The sequence below is a fragment of the Schistocerca gregaria genome, chromosome 8 (genome assembly GCF_023897955.1).
Source record: "Schistocerca gregaria isolate iqSchGreg1 chromosome 8, iqSchGreg1.2, whole genome shotgun sequence".
Lineage (NCBI taxonomy): Eukaryota > Metazoa > Arthropoda > Insecta > Orthoptera > Acrididae > Schistocerca > Schistocerca gregaria.
This window is the reverse complement of record NC_064927.1, coordinates 162,874,134-162,888,205: the sequence shown is the minus strand read 5'-3', so window position 1 is coordinate 162,888,205 and position 14,072 is coordinate 162,874,134. Positions and strand designations below refer to the sequence as shown.

Sequence of the window (14,072 nt, the reverse complement as noted above, 5' to 3'; positions counted from 1 at the left end):
TCCTTACATAATTCAAAATTGTTTACTAACTGTGCATTATTGCCTCATTCTGCTCCATGTTACATTATAAGGAAAATAGGTCATTAAACCGATAGTTCCAATGTCTACTTACATTTAGGGTTCTTTAATGTGTGAAGTGCTACACTCAGATGAATTTGATGTTTTATTGACTTCAGCTGTCAGTTATTATGCAGATTTCAGATAGAACTGATAAGATACAGCAATAATGGTATTGAAATAACAGGTGATTGAGAGGTCTGCAGTTATCATTCTGTTCAGAGGTCAGTGAGACAGTAATTATTTGGGTGTAATTGAGGGCACCGAGAATTAGTTACAGGAAACCTTGCATTAGTTTAATGTTACTTGAAATCATGAATAAGGTTCGTTGGAAGTCACTAAGTGCTCTATTTCCTAAATACTAGATCAGTACGTGCAGTAAGTCAAGCTGCCTTAATAAAAACCCACGGTTGTTAACTGTATTACTTGTCTTACTGGGTTCTACTTTTAACATAAAAGTAGACATCTCAATGAGTAGACTGCGGCAGTATTTTAAATGTTTAATATGCGAAATGCCTTCCCATGGTTGGCTTCCAAGCTGTGGAAAGAGCACTAGAATGCTCTGGTACAGAGTATCCCAGGAAGTGGATTAAGCGACATCTGTGCGTAGAAACTTGCACTACATAAATGCTGATGGCTGTGGTGTGCAAGCTGTGACCCAGAAGTTGCACATGTGCAGGAGCACCCCACGCATGCAGAATTTCTGGCCGGCCCTGGCCTAGTGTGTTAGTGGCCCGCACCGGTGACTGCAGCGAATGTCTTAAAACTCGCTTTGGTGCTCGAGTTACAGGAGTTGTCCTCTGCAGTGAACTTAGTTGAAACACACAAGCTCCAGACAAGTCTTCACAGAGACTTACCTATATTATCTAATGCATACAAAGTGGGACCCAAAGGTAATTCTGTGGATACTGGTGCCTTTCTCAATCTTTAAATGAAATGTCGTGACGAGTGTGCGCTTGTGCTGGCTAATCTCTCTACGCTCAATGTGGGTAGCCCCTTCAACAAACCTTGCCCTCAAGTTTCTGAAGGACAAAGAGTAAAATGAGACAATGCTTCTCTGGTGGCCCTGAAGGTGTGATGTGCCTACATAGTTGGATTCAGAGCTGGTGTCTGGATGTGGTTCTGTTCCCACACATGACAGGTAATGATACTGCATTGTGACTGGTCCTCCTGGCATCATGCATAACCTGGCCATCATTCCTGTTATCAGACAAGTTCTAATGGGTGCTCCTGTGTCCTGCTTTAACTACACATTGGTTTGTCTTCTGCAGTTTCTCCCAAAGAAATGCATTTCACTGGCGACAATTATTCTCCAGTGCTCCGTTATCAGGCATTCTCAAAACTGCGCTGCTCCTGAGAGGTCATCTAGAGGATCTGTGCTTTGGTTTGTACAAATATCAGTGAAGAGATTCCTCTTCATACCTCAGTAGAGGCAATAGTGGTGCAGGTGCAAACCACCTCATAAATTACCATTTGAAAGGTTCACCTACCTCCAGACCACTTAATTACGTTGAATTGACTGCATTATTGCAATCACCTCACACAGCTTCCACTTGGTAGCTTCTGCTGAATCCCAGCTCAAAGGTGTTATCTGGCAGGCCTCTGCACCTGGCACACTCCCCCTGGGATGTTGCCCAGGCCCCAAATTATAAACCTTCTCTTAAAAGGTCCTAAAGTCTTGTTTGTCCCCATGACCTTTTAGGGTCTGTTACGTCCATTTCATTGTTCAAGAGTGCTAGTCTTCTTCATTGGCAGCTCTAAAACTGGATGATGGGATATATTTTCTCATCTCATGCTGGTAATGAACGCCATTTGCTGCCAGGAACGTTTTAAGCATTTAATGCAGAGCTGGTGGTCATTAGCAGAGGCCTCCATTTTATTGAACTGCTGTCCCCTGACTGTTTCAACATGAACTGACTCAATGAGCCAGAATATTAACCAATGCTATTTTTGCTGTGCTTCAGTCTCTATTTGTGACCTCCTTGCCAACCTTTGTTGTCCTGCCTGCTCAGTTGTCTTCATCTGCATCCAAAGTCACTTGGGTGTCCCAGGGAATGAACTGGCTGACAATTTAGCTAGAGGGGCACTTATTTGCTCTGTGTTGGCTTGTTGTCAGGTGCCAGTTTGTGAGTGCACATGAGGCCTGCTCAATTCGAAATGGATCATCTGGTTGGTTACAGCCTCTTCTAATATAACACACAATCAAGGACATTACTGCAGCACAGCATTCTTCCGTCTGCTTCTCCTGGAAGGAATCAGCAGTCCTATGTTGTCTCTGCATTGCTCATACGGGATGAACCCATTGTTTTCTTCTGTTTAACAAGCCACCCCCAAATTGTCATAGTGGAGCCCTGTAGACAGCTCATTTCTCGGTGGAATGCCTCCTCCTTTTGGCCCTCAGTGCTGAGTCTGCCAGTATTAGACGCAATGAGTCTGCAAATCAAGCAATTCAGGGGTGGGTTACCTGGTTCTGTTTTCTCCATGAATGTGATTTTTGAGTGTTAAAAGGTCTTGATTTAAGTCCAGAGAAGGGGAAGTGTGGTTGGGGATAGTGTATCTAGTGCTTTGTGCTAGGTCTGGGGGCTTCCAAATTCTACTTCCTTGACCAGGCTACTCTTTCATCCCTCTTTTGCTATGTTCTTATCTTTGACATGTGATTTGCCTCACCCAGTTTCCTATTCGTGATGTTGCACTCTGTTGAATGCTGGGTGCTCTTGACTGCAATGATTAGTGGTTGGACTGACATTCCCTATTGCATACCAAGCCGTGTGGCTGCACATCTCCTGACTTCCTGATTTGCTTCATCTCTGCTTTTAATGTTAGAAATCTCCCGACGAGATCAGAAAACATTCTCAGATGCATCTACTTGTGCATGTGCCACACTTTGGTTGAGGAACTGCGGACCTTGTTTGGTCCCTTGACCCCATCCCCCTGTCTCTCCACTCCACTTCACCCCCACCAATCATTATTGAATGTTTGCTCATTGGCTTCTTTGAGAACCTTCAAATAGTGTGTGTGTGTGTGTGTGTGTGTGTGTGTGTGTGTGTGTGTGTGTGTGTGTGTGTGTGTGTGTGTGTGTGTGTGTGTGTGTGTGTGTGTGTGTGTGTGTGCGCGCGCGCGCGCGCGCGCGCCAAAACACACAGCTATCACACTCGTGTCCATTGAAGTCAGCCATCTTTAATGCAACTGCCACTACTGCTCCTTACAGTGTGATTAAGCACTAGAAAACTGTGTGAGACTACAAATTGACATAAAATCACCTCTGTAGGTGCTATGGATTAATTTATATAAATTTTCAAAGTTTTAATGTCATTTTTAAAGCACCCTGTATGTTTCATTCTTTTCCATTTTCTGTGCAGTGAGGTTCCTTTTTATAATATCAAATTGTGATAATTTTTTCATATGTTTCAATTTGTTTGTAAATTTCTGTATGTTGCAAAAATATACAGTGCATGTCAAAATTTAAGAGCAGAGAAGAGGATGGGAGACAGTGAAACTTCAGAGGTTAAGGATATGTGATGTTTGTTATTGCAAAGTGTTTGGACTGTAAGTACAGGGCAGTGAGAACTTTTTGCTAGTATAACCCCCCTCCCATGCCCTGAATTCAGTTGTGAAGGATGTCGTAAAGCTGTTGTAGCCTCTTCTAAGGCAGGCTGCCCTAAATCTGTACCAGTGCCAGCATATCAATGACCAGTTAAACAGAGTTGGTGTTAGAGCTGGTCCCACACCTTCTATCAGGGGGGAAGGTCTGAGGATATTCCTGACAATGGTAGTACATCATGCACAGGTTTCATAGAGAAAGTCATGTTGTCTTATAGGAAAAATGATACTATGATGTTGCATGAAAGGAACAGATGACACAGGATGTCAGACACATGCTGCTGTCAGTTTCTTGTCACTACCAGCTGTAACAGGAAGTTGTCTTGGATGGCTTCCCACACCACAATGCCATGGGTAATAAAACTGTGGGTCTCCAATAGATGGGAAGAATGGGGCCTCTACCCAGGTCACCCTGATATTTGCTGATTGTCATTCAGGGGACAAATAACAGCAATTCATTGCTTAAACTGTAACACCATTCATCAGTGGTCCAGGATTGAGGAGATTCGATCACTGTACAGTGTTCCTCTCTCGTTGTCGACTGTAAACTTGGAAGTTAAAACTGCTCTTGTTCTCCCATGCAGTCTGACCTGGAGCACTGTCAGATGAGGCTGCCCCATAAATCTATGGATTCCACAATTTGACCAGTTGGCCTGGTGGAGACATACTATAATGCCCCATTCAAAGTGTTGAGTGCTGATAATGCTATCCACCCGCTTCAGTGATCACTCATCTGATGATTAATCTGCTTATATAACCCCATGAAACCTTTTAACACTAACATAGTGTTCTGGCCATTCTATCTGCTAGAAAATTTCAACCCCCCCCCCCCCCCCCCCCCCCACACACACACACACACACAAAATTTTCAAGTGGTGTACATCTACAGAGTTAAATTGACATCATTCCATGTCTTCCAGGTTGCATTTGGTCAGGCAGTGTAAATTAATTTTGGTGAATTTGGATGGTAGTTAAAGGATATGTTGTTAATACAATTATTTTGTTACAGCTCAGAAAACACTTCAGATTTTCAACATTGAAATGAAGAGCAAAATGAAAGCACATACAATGACAGAAGACGTTATATTTTGGAAATGGATTTCACTTAATACGCTAGCTCTTGTCACTGAGACATCTGTGTACCACTGGAGCATGGAGGGTAATACAAATTTAAATATATGGAAAGATACTGTAACTTAATAAGTCAGCAACAAACTTCTTAATGTTCTCTTTTGTATATAGTGATCATAATAAAATTGTCTGCAATGTTTTCAGGCGACTCTGTTCCTCAGAAGATGTTCGATAGACACTCAAGCTTAAATGGGTGCCAAATTATTAATTATCGAACTGACCCAAAGCAGTCGTGGTTGCTACTTATTGGAATATCTGCACAGGTAAGTAATCCAAACAAGCGTTTCTAGTGTCACAAAGGTATTCGTCAACTAAGTAATCTTTTTTGTATATTATAGCAAAGCAGAGTAGTTGGTGCAATGCAACTGTATTCAGTGGAACGTAAATGTTCACAACCTATTGAAGGTCATGCTGCATCCTTTGCCCAGTTCAAGATGGAAGGTAATGCAGAACCATCAACTCTTTTCTGTTTTGCAGTAAGGACACTGCAAGGTGGTAAGGTTAGTGGAGTATTCCCAATTACCTAAACTTAACAAAATGAGTACGTTGTCCAGTGAGTGCACAATTTACAAATGAGATAAAACGGCTCATACTCAAAAACAAATTTCTCTTTTCAGCTGCATATAATTGAAGTTGGCCACCCACCAGCAGGAAATCAGCCATTCCCAAAAAAAGCTGTGGATGTTTTCTTTCCACCAGAAGCACAGAATGATTTTCCTGTAGCTATGCAGGTTAGTTTTCTCCTTCCTTGTACCTGCAACCATACATCTATAAACCTGTACTGAAGTTTGATCATATTTCTTTCTAGGTCAGTGCGAAGTACGATGTTATCTACCTAATTACAAAATATGGGTACATTCACTTGTACGACATTGAAACAGCAGTATGCATATACATGAACAGAATAAGTGGTGATACAATATTTGTAACTGCACCACATGAATCATCAGGGGGAATCATTGGAGTCAACCGTAAAGGACAGGTTTGTGCATAATAAATTTTTATGAAAATCTGTAACAGATAAATTTGGTAATTTCATATAAGGCAAGATGTGCTAAAGTTCATGAACTGGATCAGATCTGCCAGTTGATTGTCTCCTTGTTGTAGACAAAGAAAAGATGTGTTATTACACACAATAACACAGTTCACAAAAGATACAGTAAAAATTGTTACAGGTGCTGTCTGTAAGTGTTGAAGAAGACAATATAATACCTTACATAAATAGTGTACTGCAGAATCCAGATTTGGCTTTGCGTATGGCTGTACGTAATAATCTTGCTGGTGCAGAGGACTTGTTTGTTAGAAAATTCAATCTACTGTTCCAAAATGGACAGTATGCAGAGGCTGCCAAGGTATATTTCATTAGTAAGGACCTAGTTCGTTGCTGAATTTTAAAATAGGATGATCTATAGTTGTACCCCAATCTATAAATTAATACTGATATATGAATCCAAATTTTTAAGGTCGCTGCAAATGCACCGAAAGGAATTTTGCGAACACCGCAGACTATTCAGCGTTTCCAGCAAGTACCTACACCGCAGGGTCAGACTTCTCCTCTGTTGCAGTATTTTGGTATTTTATTGGACCAGGTGAGATTGATAGAAACAGTTTTAAATTAAAAGGAGAAAAGACTTCTAAGAAGATGTATTAAAGTTGAAAAGAGTGCAGTAAATAATCTGCTACAAACTGAACGGAGATTTGTTGGTATTCTGGGTGTCCTTCGTGTGTGTGTGTGTGTGTGTGTGTGTGTGTGTGTGTGTGTGTGTGTGTGTGTGTGTGTCATTAGTTGCAGAAGACAGAAGTCATTCAGTGAGACTTCGTTTATGCAATTGGTTTTGAGTAATGAAATAGATTTTATGTAGAATTGTGTGACATGGTGGCTGTAACAAAAGGTATGTTTTTCAGGGGCAATTAAACAAATACGAAAGTCTGGAACTGTGTAGGCCTGTCCTACAGCAAGGCCGTAAACAATTATTGGAAAAATGGCTGAAAGAAGACAAACTAGAGTGCTCAGAAGAGCTTGGAGATCTGGTAAAGCAGGCGGATCCCACGTTAGCGTTGTCAGTATATCTGAGAGCTAACGTTCCCAATAAGGTATGTAGCCAGTAAAGTTACTTAAATAAGTAAACATTGTACTTAAACATCAACAGTTGTTCCTAATATAAATTTCCCAGTAACTTTAATATAAAGAGTGGTTAAATTTGTATTGAATTAAAACAAACTACCTTGTAAGATTAATACATAATGTGGTTTGAGCTTTTGCTGTGTGAAAAGTATTTTAATAGTAAAACATAATCATTAAACAGAAAATTCTGCTCCCTACCCCTTTCCTCCCCCCCTCCCCCCCATGCCCCACCCTGTGTTCTAATTCATAGTTGCAATTTACACTTAGAGGATGCTGAAAAAGCCATTTCAAGAGATTTTCTTGATTTGTACACATTACCACCATTCTAATGGGATCTCTTGCCTGGCACTTCCTGTATTACTTCATTCAAATTATCAAACTATTTAATATTGTCACCCTTATCCAAGTAAAATTAGTTGTATTTGCCAGGGTTCACTGCATATTTGATAGCTATAAAGATTACGTGTGTGTGTAAATAGAAAATTACTTGTTTAATAACTTTCTACATTTCCCCAGTCAGTCTCGTATTTGTCGAAGATATTGCATAAATTTCAGTCAACCAAAAATTCGGAGATTAGCTTGCAAATAATAATTTATTTTTAAATGTTTTGCAGGTCATCCAATGTTTTGCTGAGACTGGACAGTTCCAGAAGATAGTGTTGTATGCCAAAAAAGTAGGTTACACCCCAGACTACATATTCCTACTGAGAAATGTCATGCGCATAAATCCTGACCAGGGAGTTACTTTTGCACAGATGTTAGTTCAAGATGATGAACCTCTTGCAGATATAAATCAGGTAAACCTCCTGTTGTGTACTGTGGCATGTATCTTGAAGTAACAAGTGTGTTTGCAATGATTATACTAATAATTTGGCTGTTCACACACTGATTGTTGTGATGAATTAAACAGTATGAGTATAAACCACTTGTGCTTCAGCTTAAACTAGATCTTAAAGTAGTTTGCATAGTTGAACCAATCTTACTATAAATACTAAGATTGGAAGAAAAAGATCATTGGTTACTGTTCATTTTCCTACTAAAATTTTTTTTCAGAAACTAAATATCTCTAACATTTAGTGGAGGGGGGGTGGTAATTTGTGAGCTCCCTTATAAGAGGATAAAAGATATGCATGGCTATGCATTGTGTTCGTTTTGCTTTTCAAATTGGAGAAAATAAAGTCTTCTGTCACAGACATTATTTAGCATGAGATTGGATTTTCTTGTTCTAACTACTTGACACAAAACTAAACAAGCATTTCATCCTTATTCCACCAGTTAATATGTACTTAATATTCACAGTGTTTACTATTTTGTGGTTGGGTTTCAGTTGAGCACTCATTCAGCATGAAGTGTGAAACACTAATCTGAATAAGAGGCAAGATAGTATAGTATGTGAATTTTACAGATTGTGGACATCTTCATGGAGCAAAACATGGTACCACAGTGCACAGCCTTCTTATTGGACGCTCTGAAAAATAATAGACCTGCTGAAGGACCATTACAGACAAGATTGTTGGAAATGAATTTGATGTCGGCACCACAGGTAAAAAAAACATGGTGTATATAATAGATGCTATTATATGTTGCATAAAAATTTACAATATTGTTATTGTATGCATTGGAATCTTCCCCAGGTTGCTGATGCAATACTTAGCAATCAAATGTTCACGCATTATGACAGAGCCCATATAGCACAGCTCTGTGAGAAAGCTGGCCTTTTGCAAAGAGCACTAGAGCATTATACAGGTATGTAACATTCAGTTTTTTACTAAAACTTGTGCAAGTAAAAGGCAGACGAATTCTTTCCTGTAAATTATGTTCAGTGCATTGATAACACTGAAAAATTATGCCAGATTAAGCAAAAAAATGTTGTGGTGTCTAATTGTGTGTGTGTGTGTGTGTGTGTGTGTGTGTGTGTGTGTGTGTGTGTGTGTGTGTACCTATCCTTTTTTTTCCCCTAAGGTGTTTCTGCTCCCGGGATTGGAATGACCCTCTCCCTTAAAACCCACATCCTTTCATCTTTCCTTTTCCTCCCCTCTTTCCTGACAAAGCAGCTGCCGGTTGCGAAAGCTCGAAATTCTGTGTGTTTGTGCGATTTTATTTATTGTGCCTATCTACCGGCGCTTTCCCTCTTGGTAAGTCTTGGAATCTTTGTTTTTAATATATTAGTAATTACAGGTTTTTTTACAAGAAATAACTCCTCACAGTAGGAAGATCCATACATTGCTAGTGCAAGTTTTTCCTTGCGTTTAAATGTAAAAATGTTTTCTGTGGTAAAGTTTCTCCACTGTCAAGATAGCCTGATATGCAGTTTTGACCTGTCACTGGCATTTCATGTAATCTGAAGATGCTATTCATACTAAATTGCAATAGAAAATATATGTCCATTGTTACATAAGTGCTGTTGGCTGCAGTGCTTCTATGTGACAATTTCTATATTTTCCAAACTGTCAACTTTTTGCATTACTTAATGTTACAGAAGTAAAAAATTTCAAAATTCCTGTCAATAAAAGTGTTAAATACAGTGCAGGCTTTCAAGCTTCATGTTTTCCCTAGAGATAAATCCTGTTTTAATGTTAAATAAACAGGTTCCATGGAGAAAGTTGGTTAAAATGACAGTGCTTAAAAAATGAATGTAGTGCACTTTTCTGGTATAGCTGAAACAGGTAAACCATTTAATCATGGCTATGCAAACACTGTTCCATGTTAACTGAGATAGCATAAAAGTGGAAGTTCATTCAGAAGAAAAGTGAATGGTAATACCTTCCACATTACTGTCAACGACTTCTATTAAATGTCTTTGTGGATTTCTTTGAACTCTAAATTGCGCCCAAATGTGAAAGTCACATCAAAATTCAGTGTAGAGTGAAAGGCTTCTTGTTACAGTAACAGACCACAGTATTTGACATCAGGTAATTAATTTTGGTCTCTGATGAATGTCTCAGCTACATACACCAAAGACGACGACACATGCATCTTGCTGTAAAAACTGCATCAGACTTAAAAAGTAGACAACCAGGTATAAAATTTAGACAAAAATAAACCATGTGCACAGTGGTGGTACCTCTTCAGCCTCGAAACTACTAAACAATGTGTGTCTGTCCATTGCTGTCTTTCAAACTAGTCCTGTAGAATCTCCTTGCCCAAATTGATCTTCCCCTCTTCAGATTCCACATTACCAGCTCTTGGTTTCCTATGCAGTTGCCATTATTGTCCAGTCAAGCCACGTGTCACATTCTCTTTACACATGAGGCGTGTCACTCGGGATTCTAGCCCTCGGCTGGGATTAGCAATTGGAATGCGCCTTTGTTCCTTCTGGCAAGATCTCTCTATCTCTCTATCTCTCTATATCTCTCTCTCTCTCTCTCTCTCTCTCTCTCTCTCTCTCTCTCTCTCTCTCTCTCTCCTCCCCCCCCCCCCCCCCCCCTCTCCCTGGATTGTATTCCCTCTGTTTTCTTCTGCACTTGACCATGGATAGTACCTAGGCCACTGGTTAGGAACATTTTCTTCAATGGTTTGAAAGTCTTGGCTGCATTTGTGACGTCCTGGCATCTGTTAGTCAGTTAAAAATTTTCAGGGTGTTGCCGTCTTTCACACAAATGGCTTCAAAACTGTGGATGACTGGATATGTTTTTACATTGCGTGCCAGTAAGGAGTGCCATTTGCTGCCAGGAATGTGTAGTGTATTTACTGCAGAGCTGACAGCCTTTAGCAGAGCCCTCCATTTGATTAAACTGCTGTCCATTGACACTGTAGTACAAACTGGCTCGGTGAGCTGTTTCCAGAATATTGACTGATACTCTCTTTGCAACATTTTAGTCTTGGCAATTCATAATCTTCTCGCAGACCTTTGTTGTCCTGACTGCTCAGTTACGTGAAGTCATGTGGGTATCATGGGAATGAACTGGCTGGATGTCTAGAGGAGCACTTACCAACTACATGTTCACCTTGCTGATACCAGTAGCCAATTTGTTGGTGCATGTGAGAGCTCTGATTACTCAAAAGTGGGATGACATCTGATAAGTTACTGCCCCTTCTGACAACAGATAATCAAGGACATTAGTGCAGCATGGCACTCCTCCTTCCACTTCTGGAAGGAATCAGCGGTCCTATGCTGTCTCCACTTTTGTCATACTAGGTTATTCCATAGTTTTCTGTTGTGTAATGAGCCATCCTCACATTTTTAATGTGGAGCCTTGTAAGACAGTAGCTCATACCTTGATGGAATGCCCCTATCCTGTTAGTCCTCCATGATGAGTACAGACTTCCATACTCACTGCTTCTGATGTTGGTGGTCAATTCATGGATTGTCTACCTGGTTCTTCTTTGTGAAGGTGGTTTTTGTTTTCAGTCATAAGGTTTTGACTTACTTCCAGAGCAGTGGTAAGGTGACTGGGGATCACACACTACCTGCATGACCAGGCTATTCTTTCATCCTTATTTTGCTCTGTTTCATCAGTTTGCCTCCTTTCTGCTGCACCCAGTTCTCTATTCTGCATGTTGCACTCTTCAGGATAGTAATAGATCAGGGGTGGTAAATTTCCCATTGCGTGCAGAGCAGCCTGCTGACTTCGTTAAAAGCCTCATCTTGTTTTTATTATTGGCCATACAAAAAAGTCCATTTTGTTGATGGCCTTCTCACTTTTGTTATGAATCTCTCATCTAGGTCAGAAATAGGTCTCAGTGGAGATCTGTACTTTGGCATGCACCATTCTTAGATTGAGGGACTGAAGACCTTCTCTGGACACTTTTGGGCTCACCAGAAAATTAGCATTTAGTAATATAAATCTACAATGAATTAGTTTCTGTAACAGAAGTAAACCTATTACAAAACACACTATGGAAGCATAGCATTACATTATCTGAAAGTTACTAAAGTAAAAAAAGCTGGAACAACAATTTTACTGAAATGCAAAAACTTAAGATGTGTTTAGTGCCACTTCAAATAGAATTCACTTTCCAGATTTACTGTTTGCAGCTAATGTACATATGCATAAAATTAGTATCTGGTCATTATAAGCTCGGCCATTAATACTTTTCCTTTTTAAGGAAAATTTAATTTCCTATCACAGTGAATAGGTGTCAATACAAAATAAAATGTAGTGGCTAATCATGAGTTAGTTTCATGTAGAGCAAGTACAGCATCATAGACTACAATTTGACAAATTATTGCCAGTTACTTAAATACTGCTGTTAAACAGAACTTACTTATTGTATTTGCATTACATATGGTTTTTTTATAAAAACTATAGATAAAGAATACCATATGTAGATGAAACTCCAACAAAAATAAATACATCAAGAATGAGTGAGCTGTGCCTATGCAAAATTAAACTGAAGTGTCAATATGTTTGGAGTTGGCTCATCCTTGATGTGCCAAAAAAGCCAGAATAATAATGTGTGAAATACATTATAAATGGTTCTCATCATCACTGTGGTAAAAAGATTTTCTGCATGGCACCATAAACGAAGTATTGGTTCAAAAGACTACCATCAACTGTGCCAAATGTTGTCTATATTAGTTTACATCCATATGTATACAAAGTCCCCCAGCTGTGGCATCTGTTCATACGTTTGTGCTAATCTCAAAAACTTCTGTAGAGATTTTGATATAGGTTTCACTAACACACTTTCATGAGGAAAGTTTCTGGGCATGGAGATAATGCAGAAGGCTGCTGTGAGGCAGCTGGTTTGAGATGAAGCAGACTTCATAAATAACTTGCAATGCAGAATGCATCACACATTAAGCTAATAGACATTTTTATTATAGTTACTGCATAAGGGGATGAAATGTGGGAAAATATCATACAGAAAATGTACCTCATGCCTTATTGGTGCTGCAGTAAAGTGGGTGGCAAGTGTCATAGCTCATGCTGCCGTTCCACACATTGGGTGGTGTGGTAGCTAGCAGGTACCACTGGTAAGAGATGTCTCTCCATGTGCCAGTTAAATACAACACAAGAAACATTAGTGCCTCTTGAGCACTTAACTAGTGTGTCCTTTGTTTGAGAGTAATGGTATTCATTTACCTAATGATCTGATGCAAACCGAAAGCAGTGAGATTCTTTGGGGGAAAAAATTCAGCCTATTTCGAAGGAATGGCTAATGGGAAATTTATGGTGCATTTGTCACAGAAAAAATCCACTACAATAGAAACCGGAACTGTGTGAGAAATTGTTTGGGGAAGATGCACTATAAAAGATGAGCATAAAGCTGAAATTGGGTCCTTCTGTCAACAGTTATACCCGTCCCATGTTATAACCAAAAGTTTCAGAGATCCCAAGTTCAGTAGTGCAGAAGTTCCCCCAATTGTGGAAGTCAGTTATTTCTGTCACCAACAAACAGACCTGATTCTTTGAGGATTTCCACATTGAAACTGGTGTCAGTAACCATTAGACAGTTGCAGCAACGTTGGTTATCAAAGGGCACTTAAAATAGATGGAAAGTTTCATATGCTCAGTGAACTGAGAGGATGGTTTGAGACGTCTGGTAAAAAAAACAGGAAAAATGTTTCGTAAAACTTGTCTAACTTCTCGTCGGTCTCCTTCAAAGATGTTCTGCTGGAAAAATAGGACCTGTCAAAAACTGTGCAAAATACACATTAACTGCACGATTAAAATTTGTTCTCAGTGAACCAAAGTTTAAAGTTAGGGAACAGGAGGAATTCACTTGGGACCAAGTGTGGTGAATAGGGTGGATGAGGAACCAATTCAAATCCCAATCCATGCAGTGTTGCCATTGTTACCACTGCTGTATGGGATGGAGCATTATTCTGGTGAAAAAATTTTTAATGTGCCAGCAGCAGTCTGTTCAGCCAATGAAAGTTCCAAATGATCCAGTAATGAAGCATAGTAGTTGCTTTCTGGTTTTGCCTTTTCCAATAATGTGAAGATTATTCCATGGAATTTTTAAGTGGCCATCACTTTAACAGGTGATGAAATGATCTTTGCCATCTTCAGCACACGATCAGCATTCTTTGTTGTTTTGACTCTGGTATATAGTGATGGACCAGGTTTCATTAAGTCGCACATCAGTGCAACAGTCACTCATAGGTGAGTAAATATCACCAGGCATTGTGTTGAAATGCTGGACTGGATGCACTTCTGGTGGATGGTGAGTGATCATGGCACCCACATGTCGCACAGCTTCTTCATAGCAA

The 14,072-nt window shown here is 39.8% G+C and overlaps 1 protein-coding gene across 1 annotated transcript in view; it reads left to right on the top strand.

Moving 5' to 3' along the window:
• The window catches only part of LOC126284984 (clathrin heavy chain), a 137,536-nt gene that overhangs the window by 81,039 nt on the left and 42,425 nt on the right, over positions 1–14,072 (top strand). Inside the window, exons 3-13 of the mRNA XM_049984274.1 lie at positions 4,667–4,816; positions 4,933–5,051; positions 5,127–5,288; positions 5,406–5,519; positions 5,597–5,770; positions 5,964–6,140; positions 6,252–6,377; positions 6,694–6,882; positions 7,528–7,710; positions 8,319–8,456; positions 8,548–8,659. Of these exons, the coding sequence (XP_049840231.1) occupies positions 4,667–4,816; positions 4,933–5,051; positions 5,127–5,288; positions 5,406–5,519; positions 5,597–5,770; positions 5,964–6,140; positions 6,252–6,377; positions 6,694–6,882; positions 7,528–7,710; positions 8,319–8,456; positions 8,548–8,659 (1,644 nt within the window). The remainder of the gene's footprint in view (positions 1–4,666; positions 4,817–4,932; positions 5,052–5,126; positions 5,289–5,405; positions 5,520–5,596; positions 5,771–5,963; positions 6,141–6,251; positions 6,378–6,693; positions 6,883–7,527; positions 7,711–8,318; positions 8,457–8,547; positions 8,660–14,072) is intronic.